The following is a 19581-nucleotide window of genomic DNA, read 5'->3' as shown; positions in this document are numbered from 1 at the left end:
CACGGTTGAGAATGTTTGTTTAAGCGGACGTTTATAATTATAACGCACGGTGTCGAGCGCGGATCGAGTTAATATGTTTAGAGAGATTACGAGTTTTCTTGTGTGCAATTCTCGAGCTGTTTTAAAGGTAGGCGATGTACGTTGCGAAATATCTCAAGTACGTTTCACGCCACAGGAAGTAACCGATGCGTTGCTTTTCATGAAACCGTACAATCTGAATCTCACTTGCGAAAAATCACAGTCATCCTTGGATGTATTAATATCGCTTATAGCAGACATCCGTGCATATATATTATGCGTGTCTTTCTTTCAGCTTTACGTTGTACGATCTTTTCATGATCTGTGATAACTTTGAACTCTAACTCTCACGTCTTAATTATTAGGATATTTGTTTCATTAATTTGTACTTTAAATACAAAGTATCGAATGTAAAAGGACGAACAATTTTAGTAGAGATGCTGTTCACACGCAAATATACAGTGGCTATAAAAAATATTTGCACATGCCCGTATCTTCCAATGAAATGATTTTTTATCAATTTTTTGCGCTCTATCGCGATTCTTGAAATCGCGATCTGACCTTTCCTCGGAAAAGTATTTTATCTCTTGTCTCTAGAGAAAATATCATCCGCAAAACTATCCTTAAGAAAAATGAAAAAAGGATAAAAAGGGACGCTCGTGGGAATCTCCAGTGAAATCTCAGCTTTTCAGCAGACGGGCGAGCGCGTAACGCGCGCACGAGTTACACGCAATTTTCGTAACGTTCGTAGTCGATCCGCAAGCGGATAATCGCCTCGAATTCCGGTGTTTCTGGCGGATACGAAATAATCGTACCGGGTAACAAGTATTGCATCGTCTCCCTATGACTGAAGCGTGGTGCAAGGGGTCAGCGATGGCACTAGTAGTACCGTTTAATCCGTTTATTCGGCGTGCTAGCTAGTTCATCCTGCATCGGCTACATGTTTAAAGGGGCATAATGTCACGGAACGCATCGAGTAATTACTTACACGCGTATGCATGTGAATCGAGAAATTTATGCGAGCAACGATTGCGAGTAACTCTGGCCAGACGTAGGATTAATATTGATTATGAGAGATTGAAATATGTGGACAATTAGAGGCTCTCGGTTGTACGCGAGCAAGGACGCGCGAAATTTGATTGATGAACTCGGTTTCGAAAACATATTATTCTGGCGTTGTATTGCTCCAATGGGTAAGAAATATTGCGATAAAATTGAAAATGCAGGATTATTGGAACAAGAAATGGAAATCAGCATCTGGTGAGAGTAAGTGGGTATATAATTAAAAATAGATTTTGCATGTAAATTGTACGAGTATACGTCGGAAGGTAACGCGCATAATGGAATTCAATCAGCAATGCGATATTTTAGTCTGAAATATGATAATTTAGTAATAATTACTACAAAATGACCATTTGTTATTAACAGAATGCACCGTTAACAGAATATAATGGAAAAAAATAAAAGGCAATTGCAAAAGTACACGTACATGGGCATAAAGAGGCGTAAAGTCGTGTTTGAAACAGTTAAATTAGTACTGAACGATCAGACAATGACTCCGTCGAATGTACAAGACGTCAAAAGCAAAAGTCCCTAACGTTCGAGTTGTGTGAACATCCCACGATCAGTCACAAGTGTCATTCACATTTACGATAGGAGCAGTTTCTCATTAATCATGCTGTCACACATGAAACGGTCTCCTGTTCTCAATTTCAGACTCCCGTTTCCCGCAAAATCAGCTGCGACCATCGAAAATTACGTAATTTTGTACTCGATTGCAAGGTATCGTTACGTAAAGGGAAAACACAGCGAATCATTCGTGAAAAAGTACCATCGGCCGTGAACAATCGCTCACAGCAACTTGCTACTTTGGTCTCCACCTCCACTTTGCTTCGGTTCGGTTACATTCGCTATCACTGTAGAGTATTACCCGTCTCTGACAGCTAGGTTAGTAAATAAAAAAATGAAATCTACAGCTATGTGTAGATAGAAGTTTGTTATGCAATTAAAAGATCATCAAAATACCTTGCTTATCGAAACATGTGCGTTATTGCGTACATAGATGAATGTATTAACAGGAAAATGCTTGCAAAATATCGTATAGATTGTTTGTAAAAGAATATCAGCAAAGCCTTACGGTAGAATATAAATTCACGGTTGGATTAGGCGCGTACAGTAGAATATGAAGTCACAGTGGAATAAGGACTCTGGTATTCATCACGCGCAGTTGATCTTCGACATTCTACACTTAACGCGCAGCGGAAGTTTTTGCAAGTTTCATATTCTTCGGACGAATAAATGTATCTAACGACTTGGTTGTTAGTATTTTTAAAGATATAAATTTAAACCGAGATTAAAGAAGGTCTATCATTTTTAATATTCAACAGGTCTTTCGTTGTCTTGATTAAACGCATTGTCGAACTTGTTAACAACGTTATGACCGTTCCGGAGTCGAGCAACGCTCGAATAACTGGCGGAACTAGCCTGAGAATTAATTGTAACGCGTAACCAGTTCTGCGGTGCGTTAAGAACCGCTTTAGCAGACGCATTCCTCGCGAAAGGCCACGTGTGCGCGCTGCATTTTTTCAGTCATGGGATCTGAGACTGGTGGCGGTTAAACGAATGGTGTTAGCGTACTGGTAACCATCGCATAACGTGTTACGTTTGTAGCTCGGTTCCTGCTTAATGTCGTACAGCGTGAAACCATGTTACACGGGAACATGGTTTCATGTAAATTACATGTAAATGGAAATTGTATCGTAGAAATATACACTGTATTATTTGTATCATTGTATCTTAGACGAAGATGATGATCACGGGGGAAATAGAGGATAACTGCAACAGCTGACAGGCATTTTCTATAGCGGACTTTAGAAATAGTAAAATAATAAATAATAGTAATAATAAAAAATACAAATAGCATTGTATACGCACCAAGTACAATAAAATGGATCTTACTCATAATTAGTGACTCGCAAGTTGAACAACGGATAAGTGAAAAAACTCTCTCTTCGTTTGGCGCTTGACTCGCAGAACGGAAACACGAAACAGTTTGGAACTTTTGCCAGAACGTTTCGTTTGGCTCGTATGGATCATATCCTGAATACTAAAGGAGCGTTGCACGTTTGTAGCGTAGTAAAAATCGTTGAATAAAACTGCTCGAGATATATTCGTGCGAACATTTTTTTAGACGAGTAATCGAGATTCGCTCGTTTTATTGCGATAGAAAAATGTAGTATACATGTATTAGGAAATTATAATACCTCTTCGGGTTTATAAACTGGAAATTAAAGATCCGAAGCAAGATGAACTAACGAGACTTTTTCATCCAACGTGCTATTAATTACGTTTTAAAGTATATTACGATTGATGCATCAGTTTGCAGAAAGCTTGAAAAATATGGTAATATATTAATCGTCCCATATTTCTAAAATTTCTTTTTTCTATTTCCAAGTTAGCGTATACATGTACATGTATAAGATTATTCAACGATTGAAGAAAGATTTTTTTGATAAACTTCAATTTCTGTAAAATCTTCTTGGAGATCGCATGCTGTATAATTATATTCTAAAATATTAATATACGTTAGTAGTATTTGTAAGAAATGTAATAAACGTTATTTACAGGATAAAAAGTTTCAACAAGTGGGGGGATGAGAACACGAGGGAATACGTTGATATTTAAAATGAATTAATTTAGGGTGTGACACACTTTCAGAAATCACCTTGCGCATAATGTTGTCTATGGTCTTAATTCCTGACGGAGTATGTCGTTTGCCGGCATTAAATTTTGGACTTGACCCACTTGTGCTTCGAGTCCTTCAATTTTATAGAACTTGAGGCACTCGTATCTATCGTGTTTCTTTTGATAATGGCGCGACATTAAGCGTAAAATATTTTTATTATTGCATTAACGGTGTATCTTACCACATTAAAAAACATGAATTTTTCTTTTCTAGTTACGAATTTCAAATTAATACCGATTAACACTTTTCTCGTTCCTAATGCTTCTTTTATTTTTTATCGTGAGAATTTTGTATAGTTGAAAAAAGAAAAAAATACATAGAACTTTGCACGATTAATCCAATATGTATATTTAATAACATTTATGTTTATAAATGTACAATTATATTTATTTTTATTAAATTTGTTACGATCAATTTTAGATCGAAAGACTCTGTTTCAACTATGTACGATCTTTCAACCATGTCATACCTTCTACTACAGCAGGAAACAGTTGTCGTGCATTCGTATCACAATAATTTTGTTTTTACATCCCTAGGAGCAGATTTCAATAGCGAGCATTCCGACATTGTAGCCATATTTGCGAGTATTTCAAGCAATAAAACTCCGTAGAAAGAAAAGGGGAACAGTTTTCATGAACGGACAGATCCCAGGACCTACTTACTTTGAATTCTCTTGACCATTCCCGGCAACATTGATACGATTCCGTGTCATTCGGTCAAACCTCGAATATTCGAAGATTTCTCGGTCGACGATCCTCCTCTGCCATAGATCGACGCTCTGATCGTACACCATAAAGCCCATAAACGTTGATCGATACGGTTGATTTTATGGCGGTGAAACGGATATAGTTAACACGATTTATACACTTTAGGCTGGCCGATCGAAGCAACTTTCTCTAATATTCCGCGAAACTGCGTCTATCAACGACGATTAAAAAGATCGTGTCAGCGAAATTATGAAACTAATAACGATCATGTAAAATTACGAAATTCGGTGATCCCCAACGAATGGATTAATACGATTTCTCGGCGGCCTGATCGATTCTGTTACATCGAGAACAACGAGACCACGACGAGAAGGCTGAGAAAACACGATAAGCGATCGAATCGATTGCAGAGTTTCCGTTTAAACGTTGGCCATTGAAATGTTGCAAGGAAGGTGTCTATAAGGTGGACCATAAATCGTTTCGGAAAATTGCCAGATTGCCTTGTTCTTTTATGAGTTCGAGCAAGAACTTGGTTATGAGTAAGACGGTTAATATGTAGCACGGTGGAAGATAATCGTGTGTAAGTTGGAGATTTTATGGTCAGTGGATTGGTTACTGTTATGTAGTTATTGGTTTTTATTTGAGAAGGGGTTGATGCGTTCAGTATGTTAGTCGATTGTGTTAGCTATGAAGAAAACTTGATGGATTTTCGTTGCGTGGAATTTAAGAAATTTCTTATGTTTTTTTGTAGCGAAGAAAATAATTATGTGTTCTATTTCTTGCGAAATATTTAATGACGTACATTAATTATTAAATGTCCAGATACTTTGGTCAATTTCTGGTACAGTGGTATTACTAAACTACGTAAATTAATAACAAATTAATGACCGAAAATAATATTATCGTCTTTTGACGAAGTTAACAGATTATACATTTAAATTATTTTAATATATCACAATATTACAGTATTACAATAATCAAATATACCTGTTTATCGTTGGTTTCATATATATCTTTACTTCGAATTAAATGCACGTGAACTGAATAATTCTTAACTTAATTTGTCTAACTATTTCGCTTTTTTCAATATTCATTCCCTAGAATCTCAGAAATTACTACGAGCCTTAACGTTTTTCCACAAATATTCCACAGATACGCGTTATTTCGGAATAAATTTATTTTTCGAGGTATCTGAATCGAATGTTCGATTTACGAATGCGATCGTCAGGTACGGCACGATTTTGCCAGGTACGGCACGAGACGCGATGCGACGTCCTGCTACGGCTGACAAAACAATGATTACCGGAGCGATGATCTGCTCGACGATCGTCGCTCGACCGTGCTACGTTTGCGCAACGCTCGAACTATCATCGACTGCTCGATCCCAAGAAGGTTCGATATCCGCTTCACGGTGTTTTCCAGACGAATATTCTTCTTTATTGGACGAATATGAACGTGATACAAACGCGAGCACGAGCACCGTACGATTTATTACTTGGACGGTGAGTGGTGTAGACAGCTTTGCAACAGGGACAGATGCCAACCAGGCGACGTTCAACAACAAGTAATTGCTCGACGGTTGCGTCGATTGGTTGATTTTCGTTTTCTAGCTCGTAAATTCACATCGAAGAATATTCTGATTGATTTAGAGACTTTGCGTGTGAAACTTTAATTTATTCGATGGAAAGAATGCAGCGTGATTTAGATGAAAGCGTACTTTTCAAAGCGATCTTAATTATAAATTAACAGCGATTCGTAACTGTGCGAGCATGAGATACATTACAATTGCATCGCTTCGATCGTGCGTAAATCCACGAAAGCGACAAAAGCTGTTCAATTTCGCGGGGCAAGGTTAATTTTTTACTCCGTCGTCTTCCGAATTATCCTAGTAGTTCGATCGTCCAGCAACGAACATGTCGTCGATGCACGATGCTCTTTCGCGTGTCGACCTTGCCCTTCTTTGCGATTTCCAGCTCGACGAGGCTTCAGCTTGCACAATACAAGGTTCGTACACTCGTTCCGTGTTGGACGCCGTTATAATACGTATAATGTCCACTTAGACGCGGCTATGCTGCTCGGAAAGCAAGAAACAGCGGACGTAAAGGAGAAAAGTAAATTCGTAATTACCAAGAGTTTCCGGGCAGTTGCCGTTTTAGTTCCGTTTTCGAGGGGGTAAACTGAGATGAATCTTGGATAATGCCGGATTAAAGTATAAGGAGACGACAACGGAGAGGCGCGATCAAGGAAAAGGCTCTTTCTACCTACGAGCCTAGCCGAGGGACTGTTCGTTCATAGGTCAAGGAAATGGAACTGTTCGAAGAAATAAATCGAACTGAAATTATGCTTTTTCTAATTATTTCGTCATTGAAAATAGATAAGTAGATTTTACCGATATTATTCGATGTAGCGTTTCGCAATGGTATCCATTGTATCATATATCTATTTATTATTCTATTATCTACTTAACAGAGTTTCCAATGTCGACAAATATTTTATAAACTTCTTTTATCACCTTAAAGCAAAAGGCCTCTTCCTGCACTTTCATTTCTTCGAATTTGAAACTGTACATTGCATTCGCTGTATTCTGTGTCAAGCGACGTCTCTAGTTGCTATGCAGGACGGAATCCCGCGGAAACGCGAAAGAAACCAGAGGGCAAAGCACTTTCCTCAGCGGCGATTTAGCGGAGGTCGTGAGCGGTCTGCGTATCCGGTGAAGTCGGCCATCTGCTTTTTCCCTGGCGATGTGACGCTTCATGCACTTTAAAATCTATCGGAATCTGCGAAGAGAGCGACCGACCGCTAATTCCAGCCGGTTTTTCGCTTTTCCACTCGAACACGGCCAGTTTCCAGCGCTTATCATCCGAAAAGCGATTCGATGTACATACTTAGCGCGCTTCTTTCCGCTATAAAACGAAATACTCTCCAATTTTTCGACTTTTGTTCTTAATGAATACCATTTAGATCGATTTTTAATTTTTTAATTTAGAAATTAGACTCTGTATTTAATCAGGGTATTTATCTTCTCCCCGGATAACTAAAATTCTCTCTATTTTCAAAGTTCTAAATAACACGCGATGATAATCGTTAGACATAGCTATAAATCTAGCTTGTCAGGTTAATCTCCGATTAGTTGATCGCAGATTATCAGAATAACTTAAGACAGATCTGGATTAAGTTGTTTAATTTGGATTTATATTCTATACGTGTATATCTATACTATATCGTACGCGGAGCAGAAAGATTTATCAAATCTTACGAAGAAATACAAATCGTGTGAAGAAGAACCGCGGTTTATTTTTCTGGTGGATTTTTCCGCGAACGAAACATCGCTAGGGCGATATTTCCCCGGCGTTTCCAGCGCGTAGCCCGCGATTAACGCAATCCGCGTCGACCTTAATAAGCGATAATTCTCGACTGCACACGCTGGCGCGCGCGAGAACGAAAGTTACAGAACGCGCACGCGACACGGGGCGGAAGTTTCGCTGTAACCGATGTTATTACGCGCCTCTTCGCAATCTGAAGCGATTTATCGGTTAGCTGAGGCGAGTGCAACACGGACGACCATACGGTTTTCTATGCTGATGTACCGTTAGAGTCTATTATTAACATTAAAGCTTCGCGGTCCGTGTGTTCGATACAATAGACTAGAAATGCTAAAATTCATCTGCTGGTTATTTGTGATACACGATGCTCCTGCGAGTGTGCGAACCTGGACTGTAGAACGCGAGGGATGGTGATTCTTTGAGGATGGTAATTCTTTGAGGATGGTAATTCTTTAGGGACGGCTCTTCGGGTATATTCTATGGATATTTTTTTAGAATAGCAATTCTTTGAGGATGCTGACTCTTTGAGGATATTCACCGACGATTGTGATTCTTCGAAGATATTCTCTGAGAAAGAACATTGTTTAATATGATGATATTTTCGGAGATGTTTTTCTCATTAAATAGAGAAATGAATTTCGCTAGTAAGGAAAATTTCTGGAAAGAACAGACACTATTTTACAAATCAATTTCAAACTCTCACTATCGTACGAGAAAGAAGAAAGAAACCAAACATGTTTCATTTATGTACATATGTATATGAAACCGAACAACTTTCAACGATGAAAATGTCGGTCGTTGCATTGGAACACACGAAGCGCGTGTCTTATGTACATAATACAACATGAAAAACTAAGAAAGAGAAATAGCGAAGGAAAAAGTGGTTCATAAGTATTCCCGTGGCGAAGATTCCATGGAAAGTGTATCGAAATCGATGTTTATTCTTTGGCTTTTCCCTTTTTATCCAGCGATCTAGTTGATACCGTGCCATCGATCTCATGTCCTGTACCTTCCGTTTCTCGAATAAATTTGCCGACATATTCACAAAGACATCTTCTGTTCAACACAGAACGGTACAAGTACAAATTCGAAGCCAAATGACAAGAGTCATGTGCAAAAGGTTCAAGATTTTATTTCGAGACGCTTATAGACTTAATGGAATAATTTTCTTTTGTAATTCCGTTCGAAGGAACGTCCACGAGAATAGTAACGATTTTCATGCTCGACCAAAATCGAAAAGGATCTCTTGATCGTGAGAGTAAACACACTTCGCGCGTATCGCATGCAAAATAGTGGCCGAGTGCAAAATGTATGCTCATCTCGTAGAGGACGCACGGAGAATTTAATGGGCCGGAAAAAGTGACCGCAAAACGGGAAGTTATTCCGGCAGGGTGAGCTTGGGTAAAAGTAATTACCACCTTTGATGGTCGTTGGCTACAGATATGAATGCGCTATTGTTTTCATCGTCCGTGTCTTTTTTTGTAATTCGAAGAATCGTTATTGTTTACACGCGTAGCTTGATAAAAATGTTGAAATCAAGCAGAAGGATAGCAAGTTGTAAGTACGTAAAGTAAGCATAGTAGCGATTACGCTACTATGACAGACTTTCCTAGACTATGACTTTCCTAGAGAAAGGAATTAAAACTCTCGTAATAAAGTGTTAAAACGTAATAACACGTTAAATTTTCGCCAAACTTCCTGCTTAGGGTCAGTATTTTGCTTTTTAATTAACGTGTTTTATTTCGATTCGAGGCGTGGGACTCTGTTTTCTTTATCGACTCGTTCCTCAACGTCCATCGTGGCAGGTGTGTCGAACCGAGGTCGTCGTCGGCAGGGGAATCTAATATTGAAAGCCGAAACACAGACGCGAGGAACCGTAACGAGGATGTAAAAGATTCTTGACCTCCTTCCACCGTGACAGTGTCGTACTTCACGCTTTACGTTTCCACGTAATAATCGGCAGACACGAAAGGACAGATGCTTTTAACGAGTTCCTGTGCATTTCTTCGCGAGTACCGCGCCTGTCTGCACGCGCTACGTCGACGAGGAATACACCGAGCTCGAGCAACCCCTTTGATAACGCGACACGACTGATGCGAACACAATGGAAATTTTCATTTCGAAACGGGCCGAAGAAGGAGGCGAACCACCAGGGATACGATGTGCCGATTGTTTTTCTTCAAGCTGCGGAACGTCGCCGAGGAAACAGGTTTTCGCGAGGGTGCTTTTGTGTTGGGTGGCCGGAGTGATGTTGTTTGGTACCTGGGATTGATTAAAATCATTCCGCAGTCGATATATAAAATATATTTGCATAGATGTATATTCGACTTGTATTCTATAAGGAGTCTGTTTTATTTTCTTGATACGAGTTCTTTGTAATCGTGTACACGTATCCTTGAACTTACCGCATTAAAGATATAACGTAATAATAAAATTCCCACGTGACTTGTCAAATACGTAAAAATATTTATTGCACGGAATTTACGTATCCTGCTCAATATCGTGCTTTTGCAATTATTGTTCAAATAATCCTACGACGTGCTACAAATTTATGCAATTACTGTATGTACAAACAAGTCATTAGTAGTAGTCGATACATTACATAGTGATCTATTCAACCATGACTTACTCCTATCTACCCTATATTTCTTAGCTGAAGCTACACTTTAATTACGATTATGAAATCGACAGTTTCCCATTTTTTGCTATATAATTTCTGCATCACAATTAAAAGTGGTCAAGGTCCGATTCATGGAATTTTCATTGCAATAAATTAGTATGTATTTCATCAAAGACGAAAGTCTAAGAAAAAGAATAGAAAGATAATATTCATAACATTTATCCTTGCAGTAATAATTTCGTAAGAATAATTTCTTAATGAATCTCAAGAATCTCACTTTCTTTCCATAGTAATAAAAACAAACGTAGAAACTAAATCTTACGTTTATTACATAAAAACTTCCTGTCACAATTACGCGAGAAATTACACAAAGCTGCGTCATTAAGTAGAACAATGAAGTAAATGTTACAAATTCCAACGTACACAGTTCGTTTAACCCATTAACGCTATTTCCCAGTGTTTTAATTCTCGTTCGAACTGTTTCCTTTCTATTCCTTTTTCTATTTAGCGTCGAACCTTTTTTTCTGCGTGTGTCCTTTCCTTTTGCCATTTCCAATATATTATTCGTATATTCGTATATTCGTAGATAGACATGCGTCGTGTTAAAAACATTCGTTTATCAGTACGTCCCTACGATTCCATTCTCTTTACGATTTCATTGCATGGAGGTCGTGAATAAAAAGGAAGACGCGCTTGTCTTTAGACAAGATGGCACCGATCGTAGCTATTCCTTAGCCGCGTGATGGCCCTTTATCGTTCGTAATAACGTTCATGGAGTCTTTCAGGATATTTGACGGAATACTTGATAAGCATGCGAAATATAAGACGCTTCAAAGAAAGAGTATCATTGATCAGGTTGTAACATGAACAGAGATTCGAGTGGGCCTTGAACCAAATTGATTTCGCTCGAGTTATTGACCAGCGTGCACCAATTAATTAAAATCTTTGCGAGTTTCTTGAGTCCTCTACACACGAACGAAGCCCAAATTCGAAAAAACAAAATTTTACTGTTTTAAAGACGCTGTTAAATATTAAAAAGAATAGCAATTATTTAATATATCTAATCTACGAAAAATTTTTCGAAAAAAGATTAATTTTGTGAGGAATTTTTCACTCGAAGATTCGTTAAGAACAAATTACGATTGAAAAGTAAACGAGGACGCTATAAATCATTCGTTATCTCCAGGCGGAATATCTAATGTCGCGTAAATGTTAATGATGAAACTGCTTTGCATCAATCGCGAAAAGCTCGCTCCGCTGATGAATAAATTCCACGACAGTTCGATGAAACCCGTATTCAATTACGATTATTCGATCAGACTATGACACATTGTTCAATATTTTAAGAAACTTCCTGAATAATCTTTGTTCAGGCACCAAAGACACCATTAACGGGAAGATTAACTATACCGCTAATTAATTTCTTTGGAACGAACCTCTTAACTTTAACCTTTTAAATCTTCGGAAGAAGTTGTTAAAGAAGTAACAGTTTGAAAAATTGCCTTTCTCGTATAAGAGGAATGTTCGAAATATGTTTTCAAGTAATCGAAACGCTGGAGAAATGCACATAGTGTACTCGAATAAATCAAAACGAAGTCGGCTCGAAGGAGATGCGTCTGCTTCGTGAAAACAATAAATTTTAAATACGAAATCGTTCCCACGTATTTGCTCTGCGGTGAAGATGAATGAATTTGGAATTTTGATTTACCGCAGGATTTATGGAATGCGTTAAAGATCTTCCACGATACTATCTTAATTTGAAAATTTGAAAAATTACAACAGATTATCGAAAGAAGCCTAATTTCTTACATTATCGCAGGAAACAATTTCTTTTTACATTTTTCGGAGAACAATCAAGCAACTATAATATAACTATCGGATTAAACTTTCGATCTTCCAACTAAAAAAAAATAGCTCATCAGTGTCTCAAATCAGCATAAAACGGCCGAGTATCGTGAAATTGAAAGAACAAAAGTACGAAGAAATCGATCTTATGCTATTGCTCAACAATAATCAGCGCTTTCGACGCTAATTTGATAGGGTAACACCTGTTTTTCTTCAATGTTGCGGTCAATAAGTTGTTTTTACGTCGATTGTGGAAACACACATTTTCTCTTTGTTAACGCGGCTTTATTGCTTGCCACAAAAACAATCGCGCCTTGCTGTTCTCCGCTTATTTGCATGATTCTGTCCGTGGTACATTCACTTTTCCTCGCTTAATTTGACCAATTACCTTGGAAGGTTCTTGCTTACCGACAAACTGATGTATAGATTGCAATCCCAACTATCGTTCTGTCTCAAATTCTTCCGGATCGACGCAATTCGCCTAACTATATTTATCGAAAATCGATATAGTAATCACGCGGTTCGTATTAATAGGATACATTCACCAAAAGTGGTACAAACTGAGAAGAGCTACATACGATGTGGTAAGTCTGTAAAATATAGAGATCAAGATTAGATGTAAGATTTCGATTAGCGCTAAAAAAGTATTTACAATTAATTCAATGAAATCTTTTCTATAGAAAGTATTCGCTATCGAAAGTGTAAAAAAATCTTTTTATCGTAACAATATGTTAAACGAATCGAATATTTCAAGTAAAGTACCGATGCGTTGAAACGCGATTCAGAGTTTTGGTGTTTCGTCAGTATTGCGTGTAATTCCATTAAGGAGCCAAACTCCGCACGAATCCTAATTGCATTAATGCGCGTCGATGCATCCTGCGAGTTTTAATAACGTTAGCTGGAATACTGTGGAGACCTCGGAATAGATTTCGACAAGGATCTGTTGGGAACCGAGGGTAGTATGAACCGTAACAACCTTGGCCCTGAAAGTCTGAGAAATCTTATTCGTTGCATAGGATTACAGCGCGGGCTTGAAATTTTCCTCGCGTAACGCCATCGCTGTGAGCCTGCACGCGTGTCCTTGCGATAGTTAGAGAATATTTTTGATTGTCAACGATAGAAACCTCGATTGAAACGAACGTACGTACTTACTTTCAACGAAGAAAAGTAAAGAATGGAAAATTCTGAGAGCAAAGCTTGAAACGAACGTGTATGGCATAGCAAATAGAAAGGAAAGCGATCTTTACAGGAAGCACGAGGTTTACTAACATAATTTTTGTTGCATGATCTTTGCAATTGCGAGTAATTTTTTATGAAATCTCACGAGTTTGAAACGTTTTAAGCATTTAACTTCCAGAAACTGAATATTAAAGAGATGCAGGAACAGCGTTTTACGAGGAACGGTGTGATCGTTATCACGATTAGACGTAATGAACGCTATTACACAAAAACTTTCTTGAAACAAGCCTTTCAACCGTAGATGAATGAAAGGAGTCAAATGATGTTACAGTTTCACTTGAAAGTTGATAAGCAATAAGGAACTGCGTCTTATTGTACATTATGGCTTCCGCCTTTTATCTAAATGTACGAATAAGTGGAGTACTTGTTGTTAAATTATATTTTAGTAAAACGTATAATATACGCGATCGATATCGATGATAGTTTTCAACCATTTTGCTTTCAAAATTTGCTATCGCTGGTATCTATAAAACGATCCTTCAACGTTAGCTATAGTTAACATAAACGAATAATATATTTCACCATATGCAAGTTTATAAAATTATCATTTATCGTTAGCACCAAAGATATCTATTGTTTTCATCTCTGTCATAGAGTTCTTTTCGACCCTCGTTCTACTTCCAAACTTTTTTCTGTCAGTATGTTTCCGTCATTCTGTATTCATCCATCGCTGGAAAACTTGGACCATTTCTCATTTTTACGATCATGTTTCATTTCAACCCAAGGCCCAGGATTAATTATTATTAAAGGATTATCAAAGACGAGTAACGGAGCACAGGTGAGGCATTTGCTTGTCAGCGTAGTGCGCGATGGTCGCTGCGATGGTCAGTGGCCGCTGAAAGCGAAAGGACGAGCGTGGTTTGCGCGTAAAAGAGGGGTGAATGCTGGATATACGAACGGCGGTGTACGCGCGCGAACCACTTGCCTGTTCCTTGGCCGGGACAACGTGGACGAAGTCGGTAGCGCGAGCGAACAGGACACGAGCGATCCGACTAGTCGCGCGTATCCGACTCGTAGGCAAAGTCGAAAGTATTACTCGTGGGGAACCTCGTGGACCGAAAGTGGTGGACGCACGGCCGCCGTCCGACCGCGGCCAATGCCAGTCACCAGTGAAACGTGAAACGCGAAACTGGGCGAAAGTTTTGTCCTGATCGCTGGTCGAGGAGGGAGACCACGATTTGTCGCGATTTCGTACCGATTCTTTATTAGAGCTCGTCCACACCATCCGGACAGCTCATTCGGGTAACGAGTGTCGCGTGCTGTCCTCGCACCTGTTGTGTTCGCATACCTTGTTCGGTTACAGTACTCTGTTATTTGTTTAGAGTACTTTGATCGTGGAAGAGGAAGTGCAGTCGTGGTCGAAGGAAGGTTGGTATACCAGACAACTGATGGGATTGTTTGGTAGTGTCGGGTATCGTTGAAGCAAGATGCGAGCGATGAGTGATAAGTTTGATGGCATGTTGAATGGTTGAGGATGCAGTTCGTACGGTCAGGTTGATCTCCTCGCATAATTCTGAACCAGATTTAAGACGCTAGTTTTCAGTCGAATTACTCGGTTTAAGATGCAGGATACGCTTAGTAACCAAAGACTCGTTTTGTTTCTTCCTGTAATGGTATGTTTGATTAAACGATATCGTGCGATTACATAGTTAGGCGATCTAGCGTTGGTAACTATAAATGCAACAGGACTTAAGGTTGCGTATGAGATTTTGAAATATGAATATTTCGGAAATATGAATCGGGATAGTAGAAGATCGAATGGAAGAAGTTTGAGAACTTCTGCTTTTATATTTTTATCAGGAGAAACCTAATTAGTCGAGCAAAATTGTGCTATTTCTCGCTCAAGGTATTTCTTCGAAATTAAGATCCTATGAAAAAGAGCTCGATCTTCGTTCAATTTCGATAAATTCTTCTACGCTTTAATAAATAGAAACAGAGTGGAAAACGATGTCAGGGAAAATAAACCACTGTTGTTTTCATACATTTTCTACGCGGTCGTAGCGAGTAAAAAGTTTCGAGTGATTCATTGGAGGAGAACTTCATTTGAGTAATTGCTCGGGAATTTACTCGTACCAGCTCTAACGTAAATATATGTAATTCAGATAACGAATTAGAGAATAAGCGGAGCGAATAGAATCAAGGAAGCGATGAAAGCCGATTTTGATAGCATTTCAAATACGTAGTACGTAGTTGACAGTATATATTTAATAGATCGATGTTCCTGAACTCATGGATGCATTTACATCTCTGAAAAGGCTAAAGATCCACGTTGCAAAATTTCAATCACTAATCGATAAATTTTTCAGACGAAACGATCACCATCCTAACCTAAATACCTTCGTAGCTCAATAGGCGATTTATTTCTGATAAGATTGCAGAGTAGAACGCGGTCCGGTTCTGGATGATAACGCTCAAGGTGCGTGCTTGCACCATTAAGACAGATACCGTTCACTCGCGCAACACGAAACACGTAATTGAGCGAAAGTTTTGCTGCGCGGTTGTGGGGTACACGGACCGGAAGTATCATTATGCCGTTTACGAGCTTCTTATTAAGCGCTCCTTTGTCTGCGCCGTGGTTTTCTTCGGATCGTCGAGTTACTGCGGCGCGTCGGGTCACAGGGAACCACGGATCATTTGCATGTTGCTCGACCAAGTTCGAGGCTGTTGTTGGAATGACGGAAGTTTGCGACTGATCGAGATCGGTCGCTTCTATGTATCAGTGAGGATTTCTCAGCCATGCGACGTCAAGTAGAAAGAGACAAGTATGGTCGGGCGATTTGGAACTTTTGATCTTTCGGTGATAAATTGAAGCATTATAATTACGGACACGTTAATTTCTTAAATTGCTGTTGATCTCGTAAGAAATGTTATAATTAATTCTTTGTACACTACCAGAGAAACCATTAAAAGGACAGAATCTGAATACGACTCGTAGAATTATTTATATATATTATTTAGTATATTTAAAATGTTCGAAACGGTCGGTGTAAGATAAATGTCTCCAGGATCACGTTAAAACTTTTATCGTTTCTATCCCGGAACAAACAGCGATAGCAGGGATAATAATGCCGAGAATTCGGTTAAAACGGTGCATCCGATCGCCCGGCCACTTCCACGATCCCTCTAATCGGATCGTCCTTCTACGAGAAAACGGTGCGCTGCGTCCTTGCACTTGGAACGCCTGGAAATTTATACGGCTTTCATCCGTTCGCTACTTTAAAGTAGGTTCACTGTTTCACTTGTGCTCGAGTTTAACTCTCGGCTCGTGCTTCCGTTCCTCTCGGGCACTGTCTTAGCGTTTCGCTCTTCCACGAGTTCTTCTAGACTTACGCTTCATCAAGGTCGAACTTCGTGATCCGTGAGTGTATACGCATTTGCATAGCTGTGCAGTTAGTTTGTGCATCGGTAAGGCAACACGCAGGCTGTTTATGGGTATACCGTTTCTTTCTTCGGCATAGACGTAGTATGCTCATTCCGTTAGCGAGTCGGTCAGGAAAGTAGGAAAATATAGCGACGCTGCAATTTTCTTTTTCGTAGCAAAAGGCGCGAGAAATATCTTTTTTTTTTGAAAACTAGAAATTACTTGGAATTGATATTTATTTACGACGAATAATCTTATGGAAATAAATTAATTTCTTCTTTAAAAGTCGACTCTAATCACGTGCGTAGTCGATAAAATTGAAAATTTACGAAGAGTAGAGTTATCAGTTTGGGAGTTGTTTTAGTTATGGAAGGATTAAGAAGTTTATTACATTACGTACATAATAATTATTTACGTATATGTGATTTTAGATCTCATATGAATATGACTTATCCAAGAGAAACATTATTTTAGTTACTTTTATCGTGGAAGGAAGTAGCTAAGTACACAGTAATATATCGTTTAGTGATTTTCAAATTGCTGGTTTATACAAACGACAGACGTTATAATTACAAGAGCATTTCCTAATATCAAAGTAATAAGTTTAATTATTGTGATTACTCGTTGTAGGAAATACACTTCCAGATTCTTTCCGTCGTATATGAAATTATGACAGCGGTATAGTTCTTTCTATATACATACAATACATGTACGCATTTTGTTATGTAAATATTTTATAAATCATTCTCTTAACTATTTTAGCAAAAAAAAAAAAAAAAGCTTACCGTTTGCACGAAGTAAAATAGTAAAATTGAACTGTGGATTACAGTCTGATAAAAGTAACGATGAAAAAAGAAATCAGATTTCTTTTTCAAAGCGGTAGCGATCGTCGCGAACTACTCTATTCATCCTAAGATCCCCCGGAGTATGTCGAGTTGATTGACAGCCTCGATTCGCGTAATGCCAATTTGTTCGAGTTACGGTCACTAACATCGTCGAAAGTGAAATCGTGGCGTGCAAAAACGCCGACACAGATCTTCGTGATAATTTGTCGTCGACTTCTTAACATTCTTCCTATGTCATTGTCATTGTAACCTTACCAGTCGAAACGTGTCTGTCTGACTTATTTAATACATTATGATATATAAATTCAAATTTGTATTTTTATCTTTTAAACGTTCTAATTGAATTATTTACCGATTCATTCGTTACTCGAAGCATTTTCTTCTTTGCATATAATGCAATTTACTAGAATAGTTATCGTTGGAAATCTGCCAAACGAACTCGGTAATTAATATTTTTCGGATTAACTGTGTTTAACCATGATTTAACTTTGCAAGTGACTCGAAATGATGTATCGTAGGTACGTGGGAGAAACATTTCGATATTCGAATTCTTCCTCAACCAAATAATCGCATCTTCTTCCCAATCGATTGAAATCCAAATGAACCTTGCACCAGTGTCATCCTCCCGTTACGTCAATTTGTCATCATTCTCGATTTCATTCTCACTCGTTCCATCGAATTTTCCCCGACATCGTGCGTTTCACACCGTAGTCCGTGTCCAATTTACACAATTTCACCGCGGGAACAATTACACGATCCTACCGCGCGAATGTATTACGCCGGTGCTTTCTCTTTAACTTGAACTTAATTGCACGGTGAACACCGAGAACCTGGTCGCTTCCCTCTCGACGTTGGTACGCTCCTAGTCTAGGTTACATCGTTTTCTAGCTATCTGACCAGCATAGTCCATCCAACGATATCTCGTCACGTGTCTCTAAAACTTGGCCCACTCAAGCATTCCTAACATTCGTACCATCCACACATCAATAGCACTTGAAACGCAGTCATTCGCAACGCATAACCGCTCAAAATGCACAGCAATATATAAGCGATATAAGCGATATATAAAAGATAAATGCCACGATACTGATCAACCTCTTTTCCTTATTTCCTCGCTGCATCGTTGAAAAGGCTACACCTTTCGTTATAAATGCGAAGAAGACTCCCTTCCACCAGCGATCACAAGCCTAATTGCTCTACGGAACGTCCGATTCCCCCGGTCGCAACAAAAGACGCCAAGATAATTCAGGTGCAGCCGTCTTTTCCAAGCGAGCCAACGTGATCGTGTACATCGAGCGAACGTTGCATCTTTAGTGTGATCGGCGAAGATGCAGCGTCGTAGAGCTCGACAGTGTGTGCCAGGTGACGAATCATCGTGAATAATTTGCAGACATGCACGGGGGTAAGCTGTGACCAAGCTGAAGAAGAAGAGGACCAAACATGATGCGATCAGGGGAAAAGCTTCTTTCGATTTCGTCGGTACTCCGCTGGTTTACCTTGGCGACGTTCCTGGTGGTCGTCGACCGTCTTGATCTTGCGACAGGTATGTTAAACAATATTTCATGACTGCGTGAGTTTTAGAACGGCGGTTCTCAAACAGTATGTTGTGTCACGCCACAATGTTGAGAATTATAGTAGTGTAGGGTTGTAATTCAAAGTGTTAAAAAGATTTAATAGACTAATATTTAACAAAATTGAACTTTCTCGAAATTATCCAGAAGTATCCTATTAAACCAGATATAAAATTACAATAGTCATTTGTGCTTGAAATGTTCCGAAACTTGAGAATACCGGTGCAACGATAAGAGAGCGTAGAATCGCCAAATAAAAGTCATATTGTTTTCGGCACACGATATTTAATTCAACAGATTCGCCGCA

The 19581-nt window shown here is 38.9% G+C and overlaps 1 protein-coding gene across 2 annotated transcripts in view; it reads left to right on the top strand.

Annotated features, from left to right (window-relative positions):
- Positions 1 to 14448: 14448 nt before the first annotated feature.
- Cad89D (cadherin 89D) overlaps positions 14449 to 19581 on the top strand; it is a 38088-nt gene continuing 32955 nt past the window's right edge. For both annotated transcript variants that reach the window (XM_069121888.1, XM_069121887.1), the window contains exons 1-2: positions 14449 to 14865; positions 19094 to 19246. In XM_069121888.1, coding sequence (XP_068977989.1) covers positions 19144 to 19246 — 103 coding nt within the window. In that variant the 5' untranslated portion in view covers positions 14449 to 14865; positions 19094 to 19143. The remainder of the gene's footprint in view (positions 14866 to 19093; positions 19247 to 19581) is intronic.

The sequence above is a fragment of the Bombus flavifrons genome, chromosome 10 (genome assembly GCF_040668555.2).
Source record: "Bombus flavifrons isolate JBK064 chromosome 10, iyBomFlav1_principal, whole genome shotgun sequence".
Lineage (NCBI taxonomy): Eukaryota > Metazoa > Arthropoda > Insecta > Hymenoptera > Apidae > Bombus > Bombus flavifrons.
Note: the sequence above shows the minus strand (reverse complement) of the source record. Positions and strands in the feature narration are given on the sequence as shown.